The sequence below is a fragment of the Rhipicephalus microplus genome, chromosome 5 (assembly GCF_043290135.1).
Source record: "Rhipicephalus microplus isolate Deutch F79 chromosome 5, USDA_Rmic, whole genome shotgun sequence".
In the NCBI taxonomy this organism is placed as follows: Eukaryota; Metazoa; Arthropoda; class Arachnida; order Ixodida; family Ixodidae; genus Rhipicephalus; species Rhipicephalus microplus.
This window is the reverse complement of record NC_134704.1, coordinates 35,975,203-35,990,046: the sequence shown is the minus strand read 5'-3', so window position 1 is coordinate 35,990,046 and position 14,844 is coordinate 35,975,203. Positions and strand designations below refer to the sequence as shown.

At 47.5% G+C, this 14,844-nt stretch overlaps 2 protein-coding genes across 2 annotated transcripts; one reads left to right on the top strand and one right to left on the bottom strand.

Moving 5' to 3' along the window:
• Positions 1-3,292, top strand: LOC119174718 (uncharacterized). Its single transcript, XM_037425751.2, has 2 exons — positions 1-386; positions 2,514-3,292. Exons 1-2 carry the CDS (start codon positions 272-274, stop codon positions 3,104-3,106), a joined length of 708 nt encoding a protein of 235 aa, XP_037281648.2. The 5' UTR covers positions 1-271; the 3' UTR covers positions 3,107-3,292.
• An 896-nt stretch (positions 3,293-4,188) lies between these two features.
• LOC119174719 (digestive cysteine proteinase 3-like) lies at positions 4,189-14,449 on the bottom strand. The gene is made up of 8 exons (XM_075895208.1): positions 14,310-14,449; positions 12,522-12,650; positions 11,250-11,392; positions 7,999-8,184; positions 6,986-7,180; positions 6,195-6,369; positions 4,906-5,011; positions 4,189-4,364 (listed from the first exon to the last, which is right to left on the bottom strand). Exons 1-8 carry the CDS (start codon positions 14,314-14,316, stop codon positions 4,268-4,270), a joined length of 1,038 nt encoding a protein of 345 aa, XP_075751323.1. The 5' UTR covers positions 14,317-14,449; the 3' UTR covers positions 4,189-4,267.
• Positions 14,450-14,844: the final 395 nt, after the last annotated feature.

The following is a 14,844-nucleotide window of genomic DNA, read 5'->3' as shown; positions in this document are numbered from 1 at the left end:
TCGAGCCGTAGCCTTACAGGCAGGCATCCTTCTCCCGCTGCCGTCAAAGACGTCCGCTGACGCAGCGTCCAAGAGCGCGGACTTCCGAAAGCTTCAACGTGCGCGCTCGAGCGAGCGTCAAGACGACCTCCGAGGCGGATGCAAAGCGGCGCCCACGCGCCGATATTGCGTTGGTACCGGCGGCGCCCGGAGATATAAACGAGAAACGGAATCGGTGAAACCAACATCCCGACGACGCCCCAGAAACGTGGAAAGAAGCACGCCCGACGACATGAGCAAACGCGCGGAGAATCCCGCCACAGCCGCCGCTGCGCTGCTGCTGCTGCTCTTGGTACAACTCTCCGCTCACTGGACACCCGTCGAGTCGCAGAGAATCCTGTCTGAAGGTGAGCAATATTAGTTATTGACAAAGTCTCGTATACTTACACAACGCTTGTCTTTTTTTCAATTATGCGAAGCATGATGGGTTATTTGGTTTGGTCAAGTTGGAGCAATATCTGCCAAGCACGAGAGGAAAAGACGCGAGAAAATGTTCACACACATGCAGGACAGGCAATGGTCCTCTATATGTTAGGCGCCGGTACTTAGCTACGGAGCAGAAACCTGGAGACTTACAAAGAAGGTTCAGCTTAAATTGAGGACGTCGCAGCGAGCAATGGAAAGAAAAATGGTAGGTGTAACCTTAAGAGACAAGAAGAGAGCAGAGTGGATTAGGGGACAAACGGGGGTTAAGGATATCATAGTTGAAATAAAGAAGAGGAAATGGACATGGACCGGGCATGTAGCGCGTAGACAGGATAACCGCTGGTCATTAAGGGTAACTAAATGGATTCCCAGAGAAGGGAAGCGGGTTAGGGGGAGACAGAAGGTTAGGTGGGCAGACGAGATTAAGAAGTTTGCGGGTATAAATTGGCAGCTGCAAGCACAGGACCGGGTTAACTGGCGGAACATGGGAGAGGCCTTTGTCCTGCAGTGGACGTAGTCAGGCTGATGGTGATGTTAGGCGCTTCATCCTGTCTTCTTCTGCGACGATTAATAGTGCACAAGTATAAAGAGGATTTTCTTTCTTCTGGAAGGGCTTCTCTTCGAGCCTACTACTGTCAAGACGCACGGCTTTAGAGTTGCTACAGCTTGATGTTCTATATAGGCCGACGCCTCTGCTTTTCTGCGAGTAGCTCGCTCCCCCTTCTCTATCCGAGATGTTCTCGCCTGTACGAGAGCCACATGCTTCGTAAATGCCGTATGCGAGCTATCTACAGTTATACGACTATACACATCGTTTTCTCTACGCAAAATATTTTTTTCCTTCATCAGTTTAATATAGGGCAACACTGGAAGTATTCAGAACATTACATTGAATTGCATTGCATTGAACAGTGCATCGATTTTTGCATGGTGTATACAGTGACTATATGCTAATTAGGCTGGCCAGATTTCCGGTGCCCAGTAGTGCAGTGAATGGAGAACGAACGCAGATTGTATATATATGATGATGTGAATTAGACCACAGCTGTGCTCGTTTCCACTGCGTAGTACTATACGTCTCATTTTTCTAATAAAAATGGAAGCATTTCACATTCGAAAATGCGATTGCATCACAGTGCAAAAAGTAGCATGTGTGGACGTGCCTATAGAAGAGTATAAGCGCCAGGGTGCAAAATAATTATGTTGAAGCAACTTTAGTTGAATGCTTCGCTGTTGATTAAAATACGTGACAATTGCAGGAATGGTCTTATGGCCATTATACTAAATTTTATATGAAGTATTTCTTTATTACATCTGCATGTTTTAGAACATGAACAACACGTACCTCATGCAGCTCCACATTATTTTTAAGAATAATTGGTAAACAAAAAAAAAGAACCGGAGGAGTTCTTCGTGTATGATACTAACAATTTGTGCGAAGTCTGTTCGTTGTAATGTTGTGGTCCTGTGGTCTAACAAATTTTATTTCACTTGCTTTCAAATGTGGTTACTTCCAGAATACTAAACACAATACTCGCACGATTCACCGAAATGTCATTGTAGGCTCCCGCCTTTGTACAAGAGGTACACAAAACGTGCTATTTTCGAAGTTGCTCGTTTATGTAACTGCAACTGAGCCATTCAAACTTATTTGTCTAATACGGCTACCACTCGTACAAGCATAGCCAGGTGGGGGAGTGAGCTAGGGCTCGACTTCCCTCGAAATTTTCAATTTTGCATTTGTATATATACGCGCACGCATACGAAAACACGCCCGTACATAGTCGCATGACTGAACTTCCACTCCGGAGAAACGTTTTGGCTTTGTCCCTCATAGCTGGGCTAGATGAAGAGTCAACATTAGCACAGTTTATGGTGGAGGAAAGAAGGTGTCGCCTAACAGGCATGGACAATGAAAAGGACGAGGCATACAGAGAAACTAGTTCATAATTGTCATTCTTTGTACGCTGCTTTGCTTGCCGTAAATACTCGCGTGTAAGAGGTCTATAGCACCCGATGCACTCAAGCACAGTTCTTTATTTTCGCAGAAGAGGCGGCTTACATTGCGCCTTCGGCCAAGCAGCAGAAGCCGCGAGACCCTCTGGTGGAGTTGCTACGGGAGCAACTGCCTTACACCCGCACCATCGCCAGCAACGGCGGTACGTTCTCCATCAACGAGACCGTGCACGGCACAGCCTACAGCGGCCATGTGTACGTCCAGAAGGGACACCTCCACGGCCTCGCAACCGTATCGCGATCGGCAAAGAGCTGCGGCCACCGCAAGCTGCAGCTTATGTGGCCTCGGGTGACGGCCACGTTCAAGTTCAGGGCTTCGGTCAACGGCGTCCGCGTTCTCGGCTTGGCAATGGTGTACTTGCTGCCGGCCACTGTGCGGCTGCCGCTTGACGTCGACGGTATGCCTTCGGGCTCGTACCGCGTGGACGCAGTCAAGGCATCGTCGTTCAGCACTTCCTCGCTCAAGGGTTTCACGCACCTTGTAGGACGCATGTCCCGACACCTGACGTACGCGAGTCAAGCCGCGCTGCGCTCTTTTCTTACGGGCGAAGGACGCAAAGTGCTCGACGTGACACTGCGCAAACTTTACAACGAAGCGACGCCCGGAACAGCGTTGGTCTGCTGAGTGAGCGGGAGTGTGATGGCAGTACTTTTGTGCAGCTGAGAAGGCGGCGTAGGAAAACTGCACCCCCTCTCGCCAAGCATTCAGCGACGTTCCCGACGATCGACAGAAGTTTTGTGGTCGTCATCGTACAAGCTATAGAGTACATAAGTGTACAAGCTCGCGAGCGGCTCCTGGTGGCAGCACATTAAGTAACGCAGTCTCTTCAAATGTGTGGCACACTGCAGCAACGATGAGAACAGTTTTTAGGCAGCAGAATAACTGTGTTGAGTATTTTTCTTTTTAAGTTGGGGGCAGGGATGGGAGAGCTATGATATGGGTAGCACCTAGGCAGTGCAACTAAAGCTTCAACAAATTATGTTTAAACATGACATAAATATTTCTTGCCACGTGGAACTGTGCCCTGTATTCTTTCGAACTCCGGGACTGCGATCGAGGACATCGATTTCCGTGTCTGGGGCTGTCAGAGACACGACCAAGGATGAAATCAGCCTCACGATGTGTTATCCGGAATTTTCTCAGAATATGTACAGGCAATGCTTGATCATTGGCAGAAAACATGCCGTGCTTCAGGCAGCATGGAACAACCTATAGGACAACTAAGCATCAGCTTCAACGAAGTTCTCAGCTTACTTTTTCTTTTCTTTGAGTGCAAGCCATCGCATGGGGATGATATGCCGCCTTAATATGCCAAATGTTAACGTTGAAGGCTGTCCGCGCTCCCCAACCTGTCCGATATATTCAACGAAGCCAGACCACAGGGGCTAAGGGAGAAGGACAGGCTGTGCACTCAAAGAATGCGCACATCCTGTGCTCTTCGTTGATCGCTATGCTTTCAGCGCTGTGGGCTCAAACCAACAGAATGCATGCGTTTTCTTACTCGACGCAAATCGAGCTTAGATCAAATGTTCCACTCCGATCTGTGCTTAAGTACGGCGGGCACGCGAGGGAGCCTACATCCATAACAGGGCGATAGAAGTGACGTCGGAATTTCTAGCATTGTAACAAAAAAAGAAGACCGTTGTTTTCTCTCTTTAGTGCCATGCCCACTATACTACTACAATAACACTGAAAGGCGCAAAAAATGATGATGTCGGTGTCTTTATTGCAGAGAGAGCCATTGTCAAGCGAAACTTTCAGACTTAATTGTAAAACAGGACTCCATTACAAGTTGGGGAAAGAAGGATCTTGGGACATGCCGCAGACGTTCCGGTTCCTCAGGATCCTGATGTAGCCTCCTTCGCCCCAACCGGTGCCCCAACTGCACAAGAAGAGAGGTTTGAAAATGCGCGGTAGAAATTGGCTCAAGTGCGAGCGCTTAGAGAGCTGCGCGAGTACGCCTTGCTCTACAATTGAAGAAAAGACAAAGAAAGAGAGACAGATAGAGAGAACTGCTAGCACACCACTTCTGTGCACGCTCGTAGGAAACTGTAACCCATGCGTTCATTGTGCGTACAAGCGCTACAAACTACATCCGCTTCCTTTTGTCGTGCGAAAGCTCTGCTACTACTAGCAAGCATGTAATTAACGGAAATTCAAAAGCCACAATAGCTTTAGAAAACGCGGACACTCGTAATTCCCCAAACTTCTTGCCTTGAAATAAATTTTCTAAGCAACAATCGAGCCACACATTCAGAGAGCCCCCTAATTCTTTAATGTCCCCTAATTTGGAACACCTTAATTAACGCATGGACGATCGGCCATGCGGCAAAAACACGCTAAGGCGACTACACGCGTCTCCGAGCGTCTACAGCTGTTTAGTACAAAATACATTTTGAACAAAATGTCTTGAAAATGCTCACCTGTTCTTGACAATCCAGTACGGCACACCCCTCTCCTGTCCGTAACCGACCAGCAGCACGGCATGATTGAGAGCACGGGGATCGCAGTTCGGTTCACCGTAGATGCCTACATAAAACGAAATAAAGGTTGGAGCATTAATGGTGCTACAAACAGCCGGAAACAACATTGCAACGTGTTGGCGGAGAAGTTCCCCCGAGAAAAATGTATAAATCCGTAAAAAAAAAAAAACGACGTCAGGACAAATGAAGTGACAGTCGTAGAACCCGCGCCTGAACAAAGTATCTATGTGTGAATACTATGATGTGCGTTAATCGTGGTAGTATTAGCTTATGGCGGACATTTCGTGCACTCCAGTGATTCGAGAATCAATATTCCAAATTACTACAGAGTAAATTAGCACTAAACTTTGCACATCACACAATGCTACGCCCGAAAGCATTTACGTATGAACAATTGACCTCGCATTGTCAATGAAAAGATTAACAAAGTGCTATTTTTGACACTCCCTTACGCAGCAGAAAGTGACATCCGCATCGCCGTAGAGTTTGCCAACGACGTAAATGGGTGCCTCAACACCTATTGCAGCCAATGTGTGTGTGGTTGTTATGTCAGTGGTGATCACATCAAACTATTAGTGAAAAAGCCTCAGAAATTGTAGCAAGACCCAACAGTGAGAAGGAAAACTCGCGGGCTCAGCTTGAAAAGTGCCTGGAATTAGCACAACTCAACAAAACCTCTTAGTGGTGCAAGTGCTGTTTCAAATTTCCGCGAACAAATATACAATTTAATTACATTTATCTGTTGTGCACACTCCGGCAAAAGCACGCGAACTTTGAGGCGCTGCCACGGTCTTGAAAATTTGTTTTTCGAGCAAAAATGTTTAGCCGCAACACTCCATGAGGTACACGGAAGCAAAATCTGCGACGTTTGAGCACGCCACGTCTGGGACACTTGGCATGGAATGACCCACATATATGCACGCGATATGGAGCCCGTAGCCCATTGTTCGATTGGTGACATATTGTATAGGATTATTGCCGAGCTTGCATGTTTGTGTGTTGTTTGATCTGCCATATTTGAGAATTTTATGTTTTGTTTATCAAATCTCGGCTCCGACTCGTAATTTGGATCACAGGCGGCGTTCGGTGGTGCGCCAAATAGGACCAAATGTAAATTGTCCGAGCTTTAGTGGCGCAGTTCGGGGGCCGATACGTCGACCATTGGAATTAGCACGGCGATTGCCTTTCTAACGTGACCAGTGGCAGCATGCAGGTGGGTCGAATCTCACCGTTCTTGTAGAACATGAAGGTCTGCGGACTGGCGTTGATGCCGATAGCAATGGGACCGACATTGGCCAGGGCATCCTGGAGCACACGCTCGTTCCTAGGTGGCAGTCGTGTGTGGCCGTTAACGAGCACTCGCCGTGCCTCGAAGGAGTTGGAGAACTGGCACTGGAAGTTGGTCTGCAGGAACGGGTAGAAGGAAGTGCGACGTTAAGGAAACGTTTCGGTGGCATAACGAGGCGAGATCGATGTGTCGTACACACGTCGAAAAGGAGCAGATCTTATTTTGGTAAATAAACAGATGCCTGACGTAAAACTACAGACACATTCCGTTTGAAGTTCCGCAATTGTAAGTAATAAATACAATGCCTCTTGGAGGATATGGACAGAATAGTGAAGAAATACTGAGAAACTCGTTGCGGAACCCAGAAGTTGGTGGAAAATGAGGATAGTGTAGTTTACCAAGAAGATAGGAGAGGGAACTGTGTAGAACCGAGGAAAGGGGAGCAGAAACCATTGCATGGCGATCTAGTATATAGTGAGCGGTGGGAAAGAGAAGGAAGAAGGAGTAGTGTAAAGGTTAGAAGAGGGAAAAGAAGACAAATATAAATAGAATAGAAGAAAAAACTTCGATTTCACCAGGTGGTGGCGCGTAATGTAAGCGTGCCAGCCACGCTGTTTACCGGGATGTCGCAGGAATCGAAGTGCCTTTTATTTTGACCTCCTGCCTTCTCCATCTACATTTAAGCTGCGACACGCTGCGAAGGAGTATTAAGAAAAGTATACGTAGACTGACCGCCTGCCGGTACGGGTACCGGGCTTCTGTGTCCAATCCACCGGCGTCTTGGACGTACTGGAAGGCCCCGGGCATCTGGCCACCGTTGCAGCCGTTGTTGCCGTAGCGCGGTCCCGCACAGTCCATCAAATTCTGCTCGCTCAGGCTGATCAGCCGGCGGGTCCTCTTGAAAACCTGACCTTCCAGGGCACCAACCTGCAAACGAACGAGAGAGAAAGAACATTCAAGCAACTATTAGCCTCGTACAGTGCAGTAGCAGAGCGCTGCGTATAATTACTGGGCGCCACGTGCTTGCAAAAGATACAGCGTGGAAGAGGCCAGAGGATTCAAATACGTACACGCAACTGCATAGAAGGTATACACTGTGTTGTGCGCTGCGCTGGTTTGCGAGAAGCACGAGGACAAAAAGAAATTTGAATACCAGTAGGGAACTGTCGAATGTGCCCGTAATGATAAATTCGACAGCCGACAGCCAGAATGCTTGTAGTACCGCCAAGGACCCAATCGGTACACGAATAAAGCCAACAGAAAATGTTTGCGGCGTGTGGAATGCATGAGGCAGCTAAATCAGTTGCGGATATGGCAAAAAAAATTAGCGAAGCGATGTTATAGGGGTCGTAGGAGGACTGCAACTTTAGATTGTAAAAGCATTCATAACACTCTCTTAACCTTAATTCGTCCGCTTTTGAATTTCTCGCGTCACATCTGTATACCATGTACATGGGAACGATAGCACAACGAGGGTGCAGCTTCCCCGTTCGAGCGACAGCCGCGACGAGAAACACAACTCACCTGAAGCAAACAGACTGAATGACGCGAGACTTGTCTAATGGCACGCAAGGGCGTTATAGAGTTGTACCGACGGCTACCACGATAAATTGAAAGGGGTGCCAATATGAGACACTATGAAGTGGTAAAAGGTTGAAATGGTCCGAGTGAACTGCCTGCTATAGTGCTACTTGAAGCCTAGTGGATCCACGAGCGTGAACAAGGGTTTATCGCACGATACTCACCGCGCTGAACGCCCAGCAGGCACCGCACTGTCCCTGGTTCTTAACGGGCGTGACGAATCCGTTCTCCCTCCAGTCGACGAATTCAGGAATGTCGCCGAGGAGCGGAGCGTAGAGAGGGATCTCGGCCAGTTGCTGCTGACTGGGAGGCTTGTAGCCCGTGTAGTTGGCCACAACTTCCTCTGGCGTCTGCAATGCGCATCACGGGTAAGTGAAATGAAACAGGCTTGAGGACACTCGCGAAAAAAAAGTTTGTCACATGTTCAAAACTCTGGGGATATTGGGCGGTTGTAGACGCACGGGAAACATAACGGGTAGTAAATAACGTCTTGATATGATGTAACTGTAAAGAAAAAAAAAGTGTAGGAACAACGAAGTTCCACCGGTATTTGCGCGATTTGGAGTCTCGGTACCTTAAGGATAAGAAACTCGGACCTTCTGATGATCCCTCATTCAGTCAGTGTTGAACTAAAAAAAAAGTAAAGGAATGAAGAACAAATGCTGAAAACAAAATACGCGTCGTCATTCGGTTCCATTGAACAAAAAGAGTGGGCGGTGCAATATTACTGGCCAAATGCCTCCAAACCCAAGCACCATTCCGCGATTCGGTCCGTTCTGTCGGAAACGTGGGCAATGCTGCTTTAGTACACGTGTAATGCCTGTATATCGTCTAATGTGACACGCGTCTAATGTGACAAATAAAAATGTTACGGTTTGTTTACGTGTATAATAATGTTTGTCAAGGTACACACATGTTTAAGAAGAAAGGACACTGCAGATCAGAACTTTCTTTTTCTTCAATTTTGAACTTTACCATAGTCAGTATGATAGCGCTAATTGTTTCTTTATATTGTTATTGTAAGTTTCTAGAGCTGCAAGTTTTGACAAGCTAAGTCTTACACTAGTAAAAAAAAAATCTGGTGTTGTAACAGCAGGCGGGTTTAGAGTCGACAGGCTTCGTCAACGCCAAGCAGTGAGCGTATATCATCGATTTTCCTGTGAACGACCCACATTTCACTCGCTCTTTTGTAACCCGCGCTGCACGACACGACTGCCGGTTTGGTGGCAATCAAAAGCACGCATGACGTCACGCACCGCGCCTGTTGCGTGCAGCCTTTATCGAACAGCCACAGCAGGACGTTGCCGCCAGTTGCCTCAATAGTTGCAACATCGGCACCAGCTAGAGAGATAAATTAACTGCCAACCTCTAATCTTTTACGTCATTTTTTACTTTATACATGTGTATCCTTTAAGCTTTCAGTTGCTATTCTGCGCTTGTGTATGTGTGGCTTTTGTTTCTTGTCGCTTTTTCGCGCAGTTTCGCAGTTACGAATTACCAACTCGTCCAGCGTTCAGTCCTCTTATGGTACGGGACTGTTGCACTTCCAAGCATTTGTTAAGCGGCTTGAATTGAATTGCTTGTTAAAAGTCAAACCAAATGTACCGGGTGATTGCGAGAGTTTCGCGAATGTCGCTGAGCACCCTTGAGGAAGGGAGGCTCAGGTTTTGAATAAGGCTGTAAGTGTCTCTCCGCCGACACTACTTGCTATACCACATTGGCGAGCATGAAATTGTGGCATTTAAGAAAGTTACTCGCAAGTGTTGCTTATGGTATTGTAAAACAGAATGATATGGGGAGAAGCGGTTATATTTATATATACGTTGGTTATAAAGCCAACTTTGTTGAACAGACGGAAACGCTGATCAAATGTCACGAAGAAAAAAAAAGGTGCGGCTTCCTCGTGGAGCAATCGTTCAACTCGCGGAAAAGACGAAACCTTCAACCTCAATCTGCGTCAGTGATCGCTTCCGGCGTTTAGGGCATGTTGGCGGGAGACTGCCGCCGCTTCGATTAAGCCCGTGTCTCGTCAACTGGATTCCAGATACATGTATATAGCTTCGTCCAGTTTTCTCGGTCGGCAACTGAAGCTTGCCGCCCCAGTTGAACGAGTGACGTGCGACTTCACCGCACGGTGTCGCCAAGGAACGTGGCTTAGTTTGTCCTGGACAAGCTCGTGACGCAAGTTGGATCTAGGAGCACGGCCACATAAACAAGACGACCGAAGCAAATAATAGCGCGAAAGGTCGCAATTCGCGTCGGCTCAAAGAACAAGGCTCCCGTACGGAAGCCGAAACGTGAATGTTCGTCAAAACAATTTTGGTAGCAGTTCTGCGCTCTTTTTAATTATACCGTTACTATCAGACAAGACAAAATTTAATCTAAATCTTGGTTGCAATATACGGCAAAGATGTCTACGCCACACTAGTTACAAAAAAAAAAAAAGCCAGGCCTGCGAGGAAGGCGCAGCACAGTCACAGCGAAAGCTAGCGGCCTTGCCGAACCTTTTCCAAACACTCATTGGGTAAGTGCTGCCAGCCCACTTGCTTGATACCCACTACGGCATTAAGTTTTGAATAGCAGGCCGGCTTCGGTGTGCTATTTTTCGCCATTCTTCTCAGAAGCGTGGCGTCCTCTAAACTATTGCGAGGAATTGTGTGCCAATTGTTCATGCAGTGGCTGACGACGCTGTGGAATTATGTTCGTAGTGGGTATGCGGCACAGTGAATAGCTGAACAAAAACAAGCTTTTGTAATGGGTTGGAGCATTGGACGGCCTACTCGTTACGCTATTCGCATTGTGCGACGACTGCTTGTTCTGCCACCGTTTTAAAACGCTTTGTAAGTCGTACTAACGCGATTGCTTTCCCGACGGCAAGCCTGCCTAAAACAAGTGTAACAACAAGTCACAAGCACCGGTGTAGCTCAGTTTGAGTAAAAACCACGGTCTCACCTTGGGGGATAAATTGCCTTATCTGTGAAAAAAACCGGAAACTATTGACCATGTTTTCTTACATTGTTGAGAGGGAGTATATTTTTGGGATGTACTTCAAAGGACGTTACAGAAAGAATTACCTTTAAATGCATATGCTATAAGACTTCTGCCAATAGTGGACGAAGAGGGAATGCCTTTCGATTTGATTATGCTATGTGGACTTCACTGTATGGCGGGCCCGTATGACCGGTTTCTGTCGCGATCAGGATGCACGGCCTGCACTAATGTGTTTCCGTGAATGTATGGCCAAGTTTGTTGAACTGCAGAAAACACGGGAGATTTCACCTGAGTGGTTGTCGAGGGTAGAGGGGTAGAGCCCTTGGCAGCACTTAAGGACAACAGCTCTTGTTGTTAAAGAAATTAGGAAGACCGGAAAACAGTGTACTGACCAACAGTGCATGCAGCAAATTGGCACACATACCATGTCGGCGAAATGGTTGACTGCGACGCTGTAGAGGAGCGTGCCGTTCTTAAACTTTTCGTCCACGGTTCTCAAGAAGTTGAAGGTGCGGCGGAACACCTGCTCCCGGTACACCGTCTCTTCGGTCGTGTGGTACGACTTGTCTGCAAGTGGAAAGAAAAATAAAATAAAGGCACCATCTAAACGAAAACGGCCCGGCAAAGTGACTCAAGTGACAAACGAAAGCGATGAAAGACGGAAATAGAAGTAAAAACACATGAAAAACAGATGCGGTAGGAAAAAAAACGTTTCAACAGAGAGAACACCGAAAGAGAAGAAAAGGTAAGCGAAATAAAGATGTAAACAGACAATAGAAAAGAAATATACATTAAATGTCACCTTGCTGTAACCTGCCTTTGCAAGTACTATAGTGCCAAGCTGCAAACACTTTTTTTTACAGCTTAACACGTTTTGTACAGATTAACGTATAGCCGTTGGTAACTAGTTTAACAAACGAAAAGCCCGTCGAAGGCATGACACCGTACGTGCGGTAAGCTTCCCTATAATATGCGACACGTGTGCCAAATATCTGCAGTGTAAAAATAATATGCGAAGAACTGCAAGAGGCGAAAAAAAAAAATTATGGACCACCTCCCCGTAGGGAACCAAGACGTGCGGCGCTTGGCACGACGAAACGGACGGACTGCGTTACACAGGGTAGTCAAAGAGCTGCTTCGCATCTAAAAAAAAAATCACAAAGATGAGGACCGAACAGGACGTCCGATGGTTCGAGCTTGTCAAACACCAGCTATGGCCTCGTCTCTCGCGCTGCTTCAATTTATTCACAAGATGAACCAACGAGCCCCCCCCCCCCTCCCCCCACCAAAAAAAGAATATCCATAGAAGCCATCCGCAGCAATTGGAAATACTTTCATGGTCGTCTGCAATTTAGCACTCAGCGCGGCTCAACCTAACGTAGAATGCACTACGTGCGCATGCACTCCTTTTTACGCGTGCGGATATATTCAATTGCACGACCGGGAATTTTGAAAAACGGAAGCGGATATGGCTGCATTTCATTGTACAGGACAACGGAACCATAAACGTTATGCGCTTCAAGAAGCACCCTATAGCTCCCCACGAGGGGAATGCTTGGTACAGTAGAAGAACTGCAACAGTTTTCGTGAACTACGTACGGGGTCTCGCGAAACAGATGCAATGGCCGCACCGTCTTTTTTTTTTTTTTGTAAGCACCCATTTTATAACCACACACAAAGGCAAGACTGCACTCACTGTAGACCTTGCGGAACTTGTCCCAGGCCTTGCCGAAGTTGCCGTAGATGTCGATATTATCATCCTGGTGAGAGGGCCCGATCTGCATTAATGCGATCACGCAGAGGACCAGGGCGAACACTGGGGAAGCTGCAACAAGGAGATGAGACGGCGCACTATGAGCTGGCAGCGAAGGCGCGTCATGACAACAGATTTGGTGCAACGGCGTAGAAAATTAAGAAGGAAAGGGGGACGGGTAATACCTCCCCCGCCACCAGTAAACACGCACAAAGTTAAAGCGGAGGACGGCGAGAGGCTCTCGCTGTGTTGCAACAAACACGCTGAAGTGCAGTAAAAAAAAAAAAAGAAAACCGAAGCTTAAGGAATTCGGCTGTCAAGTCTGAATACAAGGAAAATGCTTCACGTACATAGAACCTGATACAAAGCGCTTCCGCCCTGTCGTAAAATTTGGCAAACAGCCGCAGAACCGCTCAAGCTGCAAAAATTGCGCACACCGCGTGACGTAGAACTCTTGCTCTTTGCATAAATTATTTACGTGGTATACAGGTACCAAACCGAGAACTCGGAAGTTCATCAGACGAAGTTCGTAAGACGCAACTTAAGCGAACGCCGCACCAAGCATGATTCGTATGTCTGCTACTTCTCCGTGCTGCAAGGACAGTGCAACCGGGTTTCCACTGCAGCGGGTCAGCGTGAAGGTATATAGAATCGGCCCGCAGTGAGCAGCAAGGTGGCAAGTTGGATAACGTTCATGATTGAAAACTTTTGTTGAAGCGCACTGAAGACAGACGGACAGAAGAGGCTGATAAGGACAGCGCTTGCAAGCGCTGTCTGTCAGCCTCTTCTGTCCGTCTGTCTTCAGTGCGCTTCAACAAAAATTCTCAATCATGCAGCTGTGCGTTACGCAAAATCCCAAGAACTGGCCACTTCTAGCAAGTACCTTGCAACGAGGAAAGCGACAAGTACGTGACGTATGGCGATTTATTTGGCCGCCCGAGTCGACCATGAAAATTCATGAAAGAGCAACGCAGGAAGCTTACCCGCACGCAAGAAACTAATTTCTTCCCCCCCAAGGTTCCTCACACAAGGTCTATAAGACTGCAAGGCGAAGGTCTTAGTTGCCGACGACCAGTTTCTGGTTCCATCTCACTGAGAGCTTGTCAAGCCTACCCTGGTGAAGCATAAGTCTCCGCGACGTATATTTGAGCCAGCTGAGCCAACAGCGCCATAGAAAATTAGGAAAGAAAGGAAAATGCCCCGTGTACGACAATCATACTATCCCAGAGTAGGCGTCATTTGTCTTCGCCTGGTCCCTGTGATTGCGGTGGCGTGTACCGTAAATACGTCGTCGGCCTACTACGGAAACCACAACATCCTCTGGTTAACTTCATCGGAGGCATTCGTCACACTACTGCATAGGTCGGTTCACTGCACCCGAACCATCGTTGTTCGGTTCTTTTATTTAAAGAATAAAGAGAAAATACAGCTATATAGTCGTACAACAGTACGCAGCGCAATGTGGGCTTTCATTTTCGCATCAATGCAGCCTCTGCAATGAAACATGTGGCGACAAATATGTCGTGCCCCACGGTTATTTTGCCGGGGCTGCGACCATGAACTTGCAACACAAGTGCATAAAACGCATCTTGACTTATTGGCTAGGAACATTTTCTTTTCGGGTGTTATTAACTTAACAGAAAGTGGTTTTGCCGGCATTCCGATGGGAACAAAGTATTCTACAACTAAATCGCACTAGAAACAACAAGCTCACGCTACAGAGCAACTCACCGATCATCTTGTTCCGTTTCGCTGGGCAACTGGACGAAGAAGGCGGGAGACAGCTTTGGTGTCGATGCCTTTTAAGCCGCAGGCCAAATGGCGAAAATGCGATACGGTCATCGATGACTGGTCAAATCGCTAACTCTGACTGTGACGTCAACTCTTTCAAGACCAGTAGTGGACGATAGCGACAGCATGTCGCTTATCTTTCGTTTCCCTCGGGTCGGAAATCGTCGACCAAACCAAAAGCGGAAAAATTTAAACGGCACTCGAAAGGCATAGAACGGGTAACCTTCACTGCAGCGATGTCACGACACATGAACCGAGTCACGCCACGTGTGGTTTGTGATAACAAGAAACGCACCACACCCTTCCACCGTATCTTGCCACTTGAGAGCGACGGAGAAGCCAAACGGGCGCTGGTAGCGGGCAAACAAGACTGACGTTTAGAAATGTCACCACGAACTCTCGAAGCAACGGCGCTCTGAACCACGAAGTGACGTGCAAAGTCCGAACGTGGCATGTGTTTTCTCAACGGGCCTGA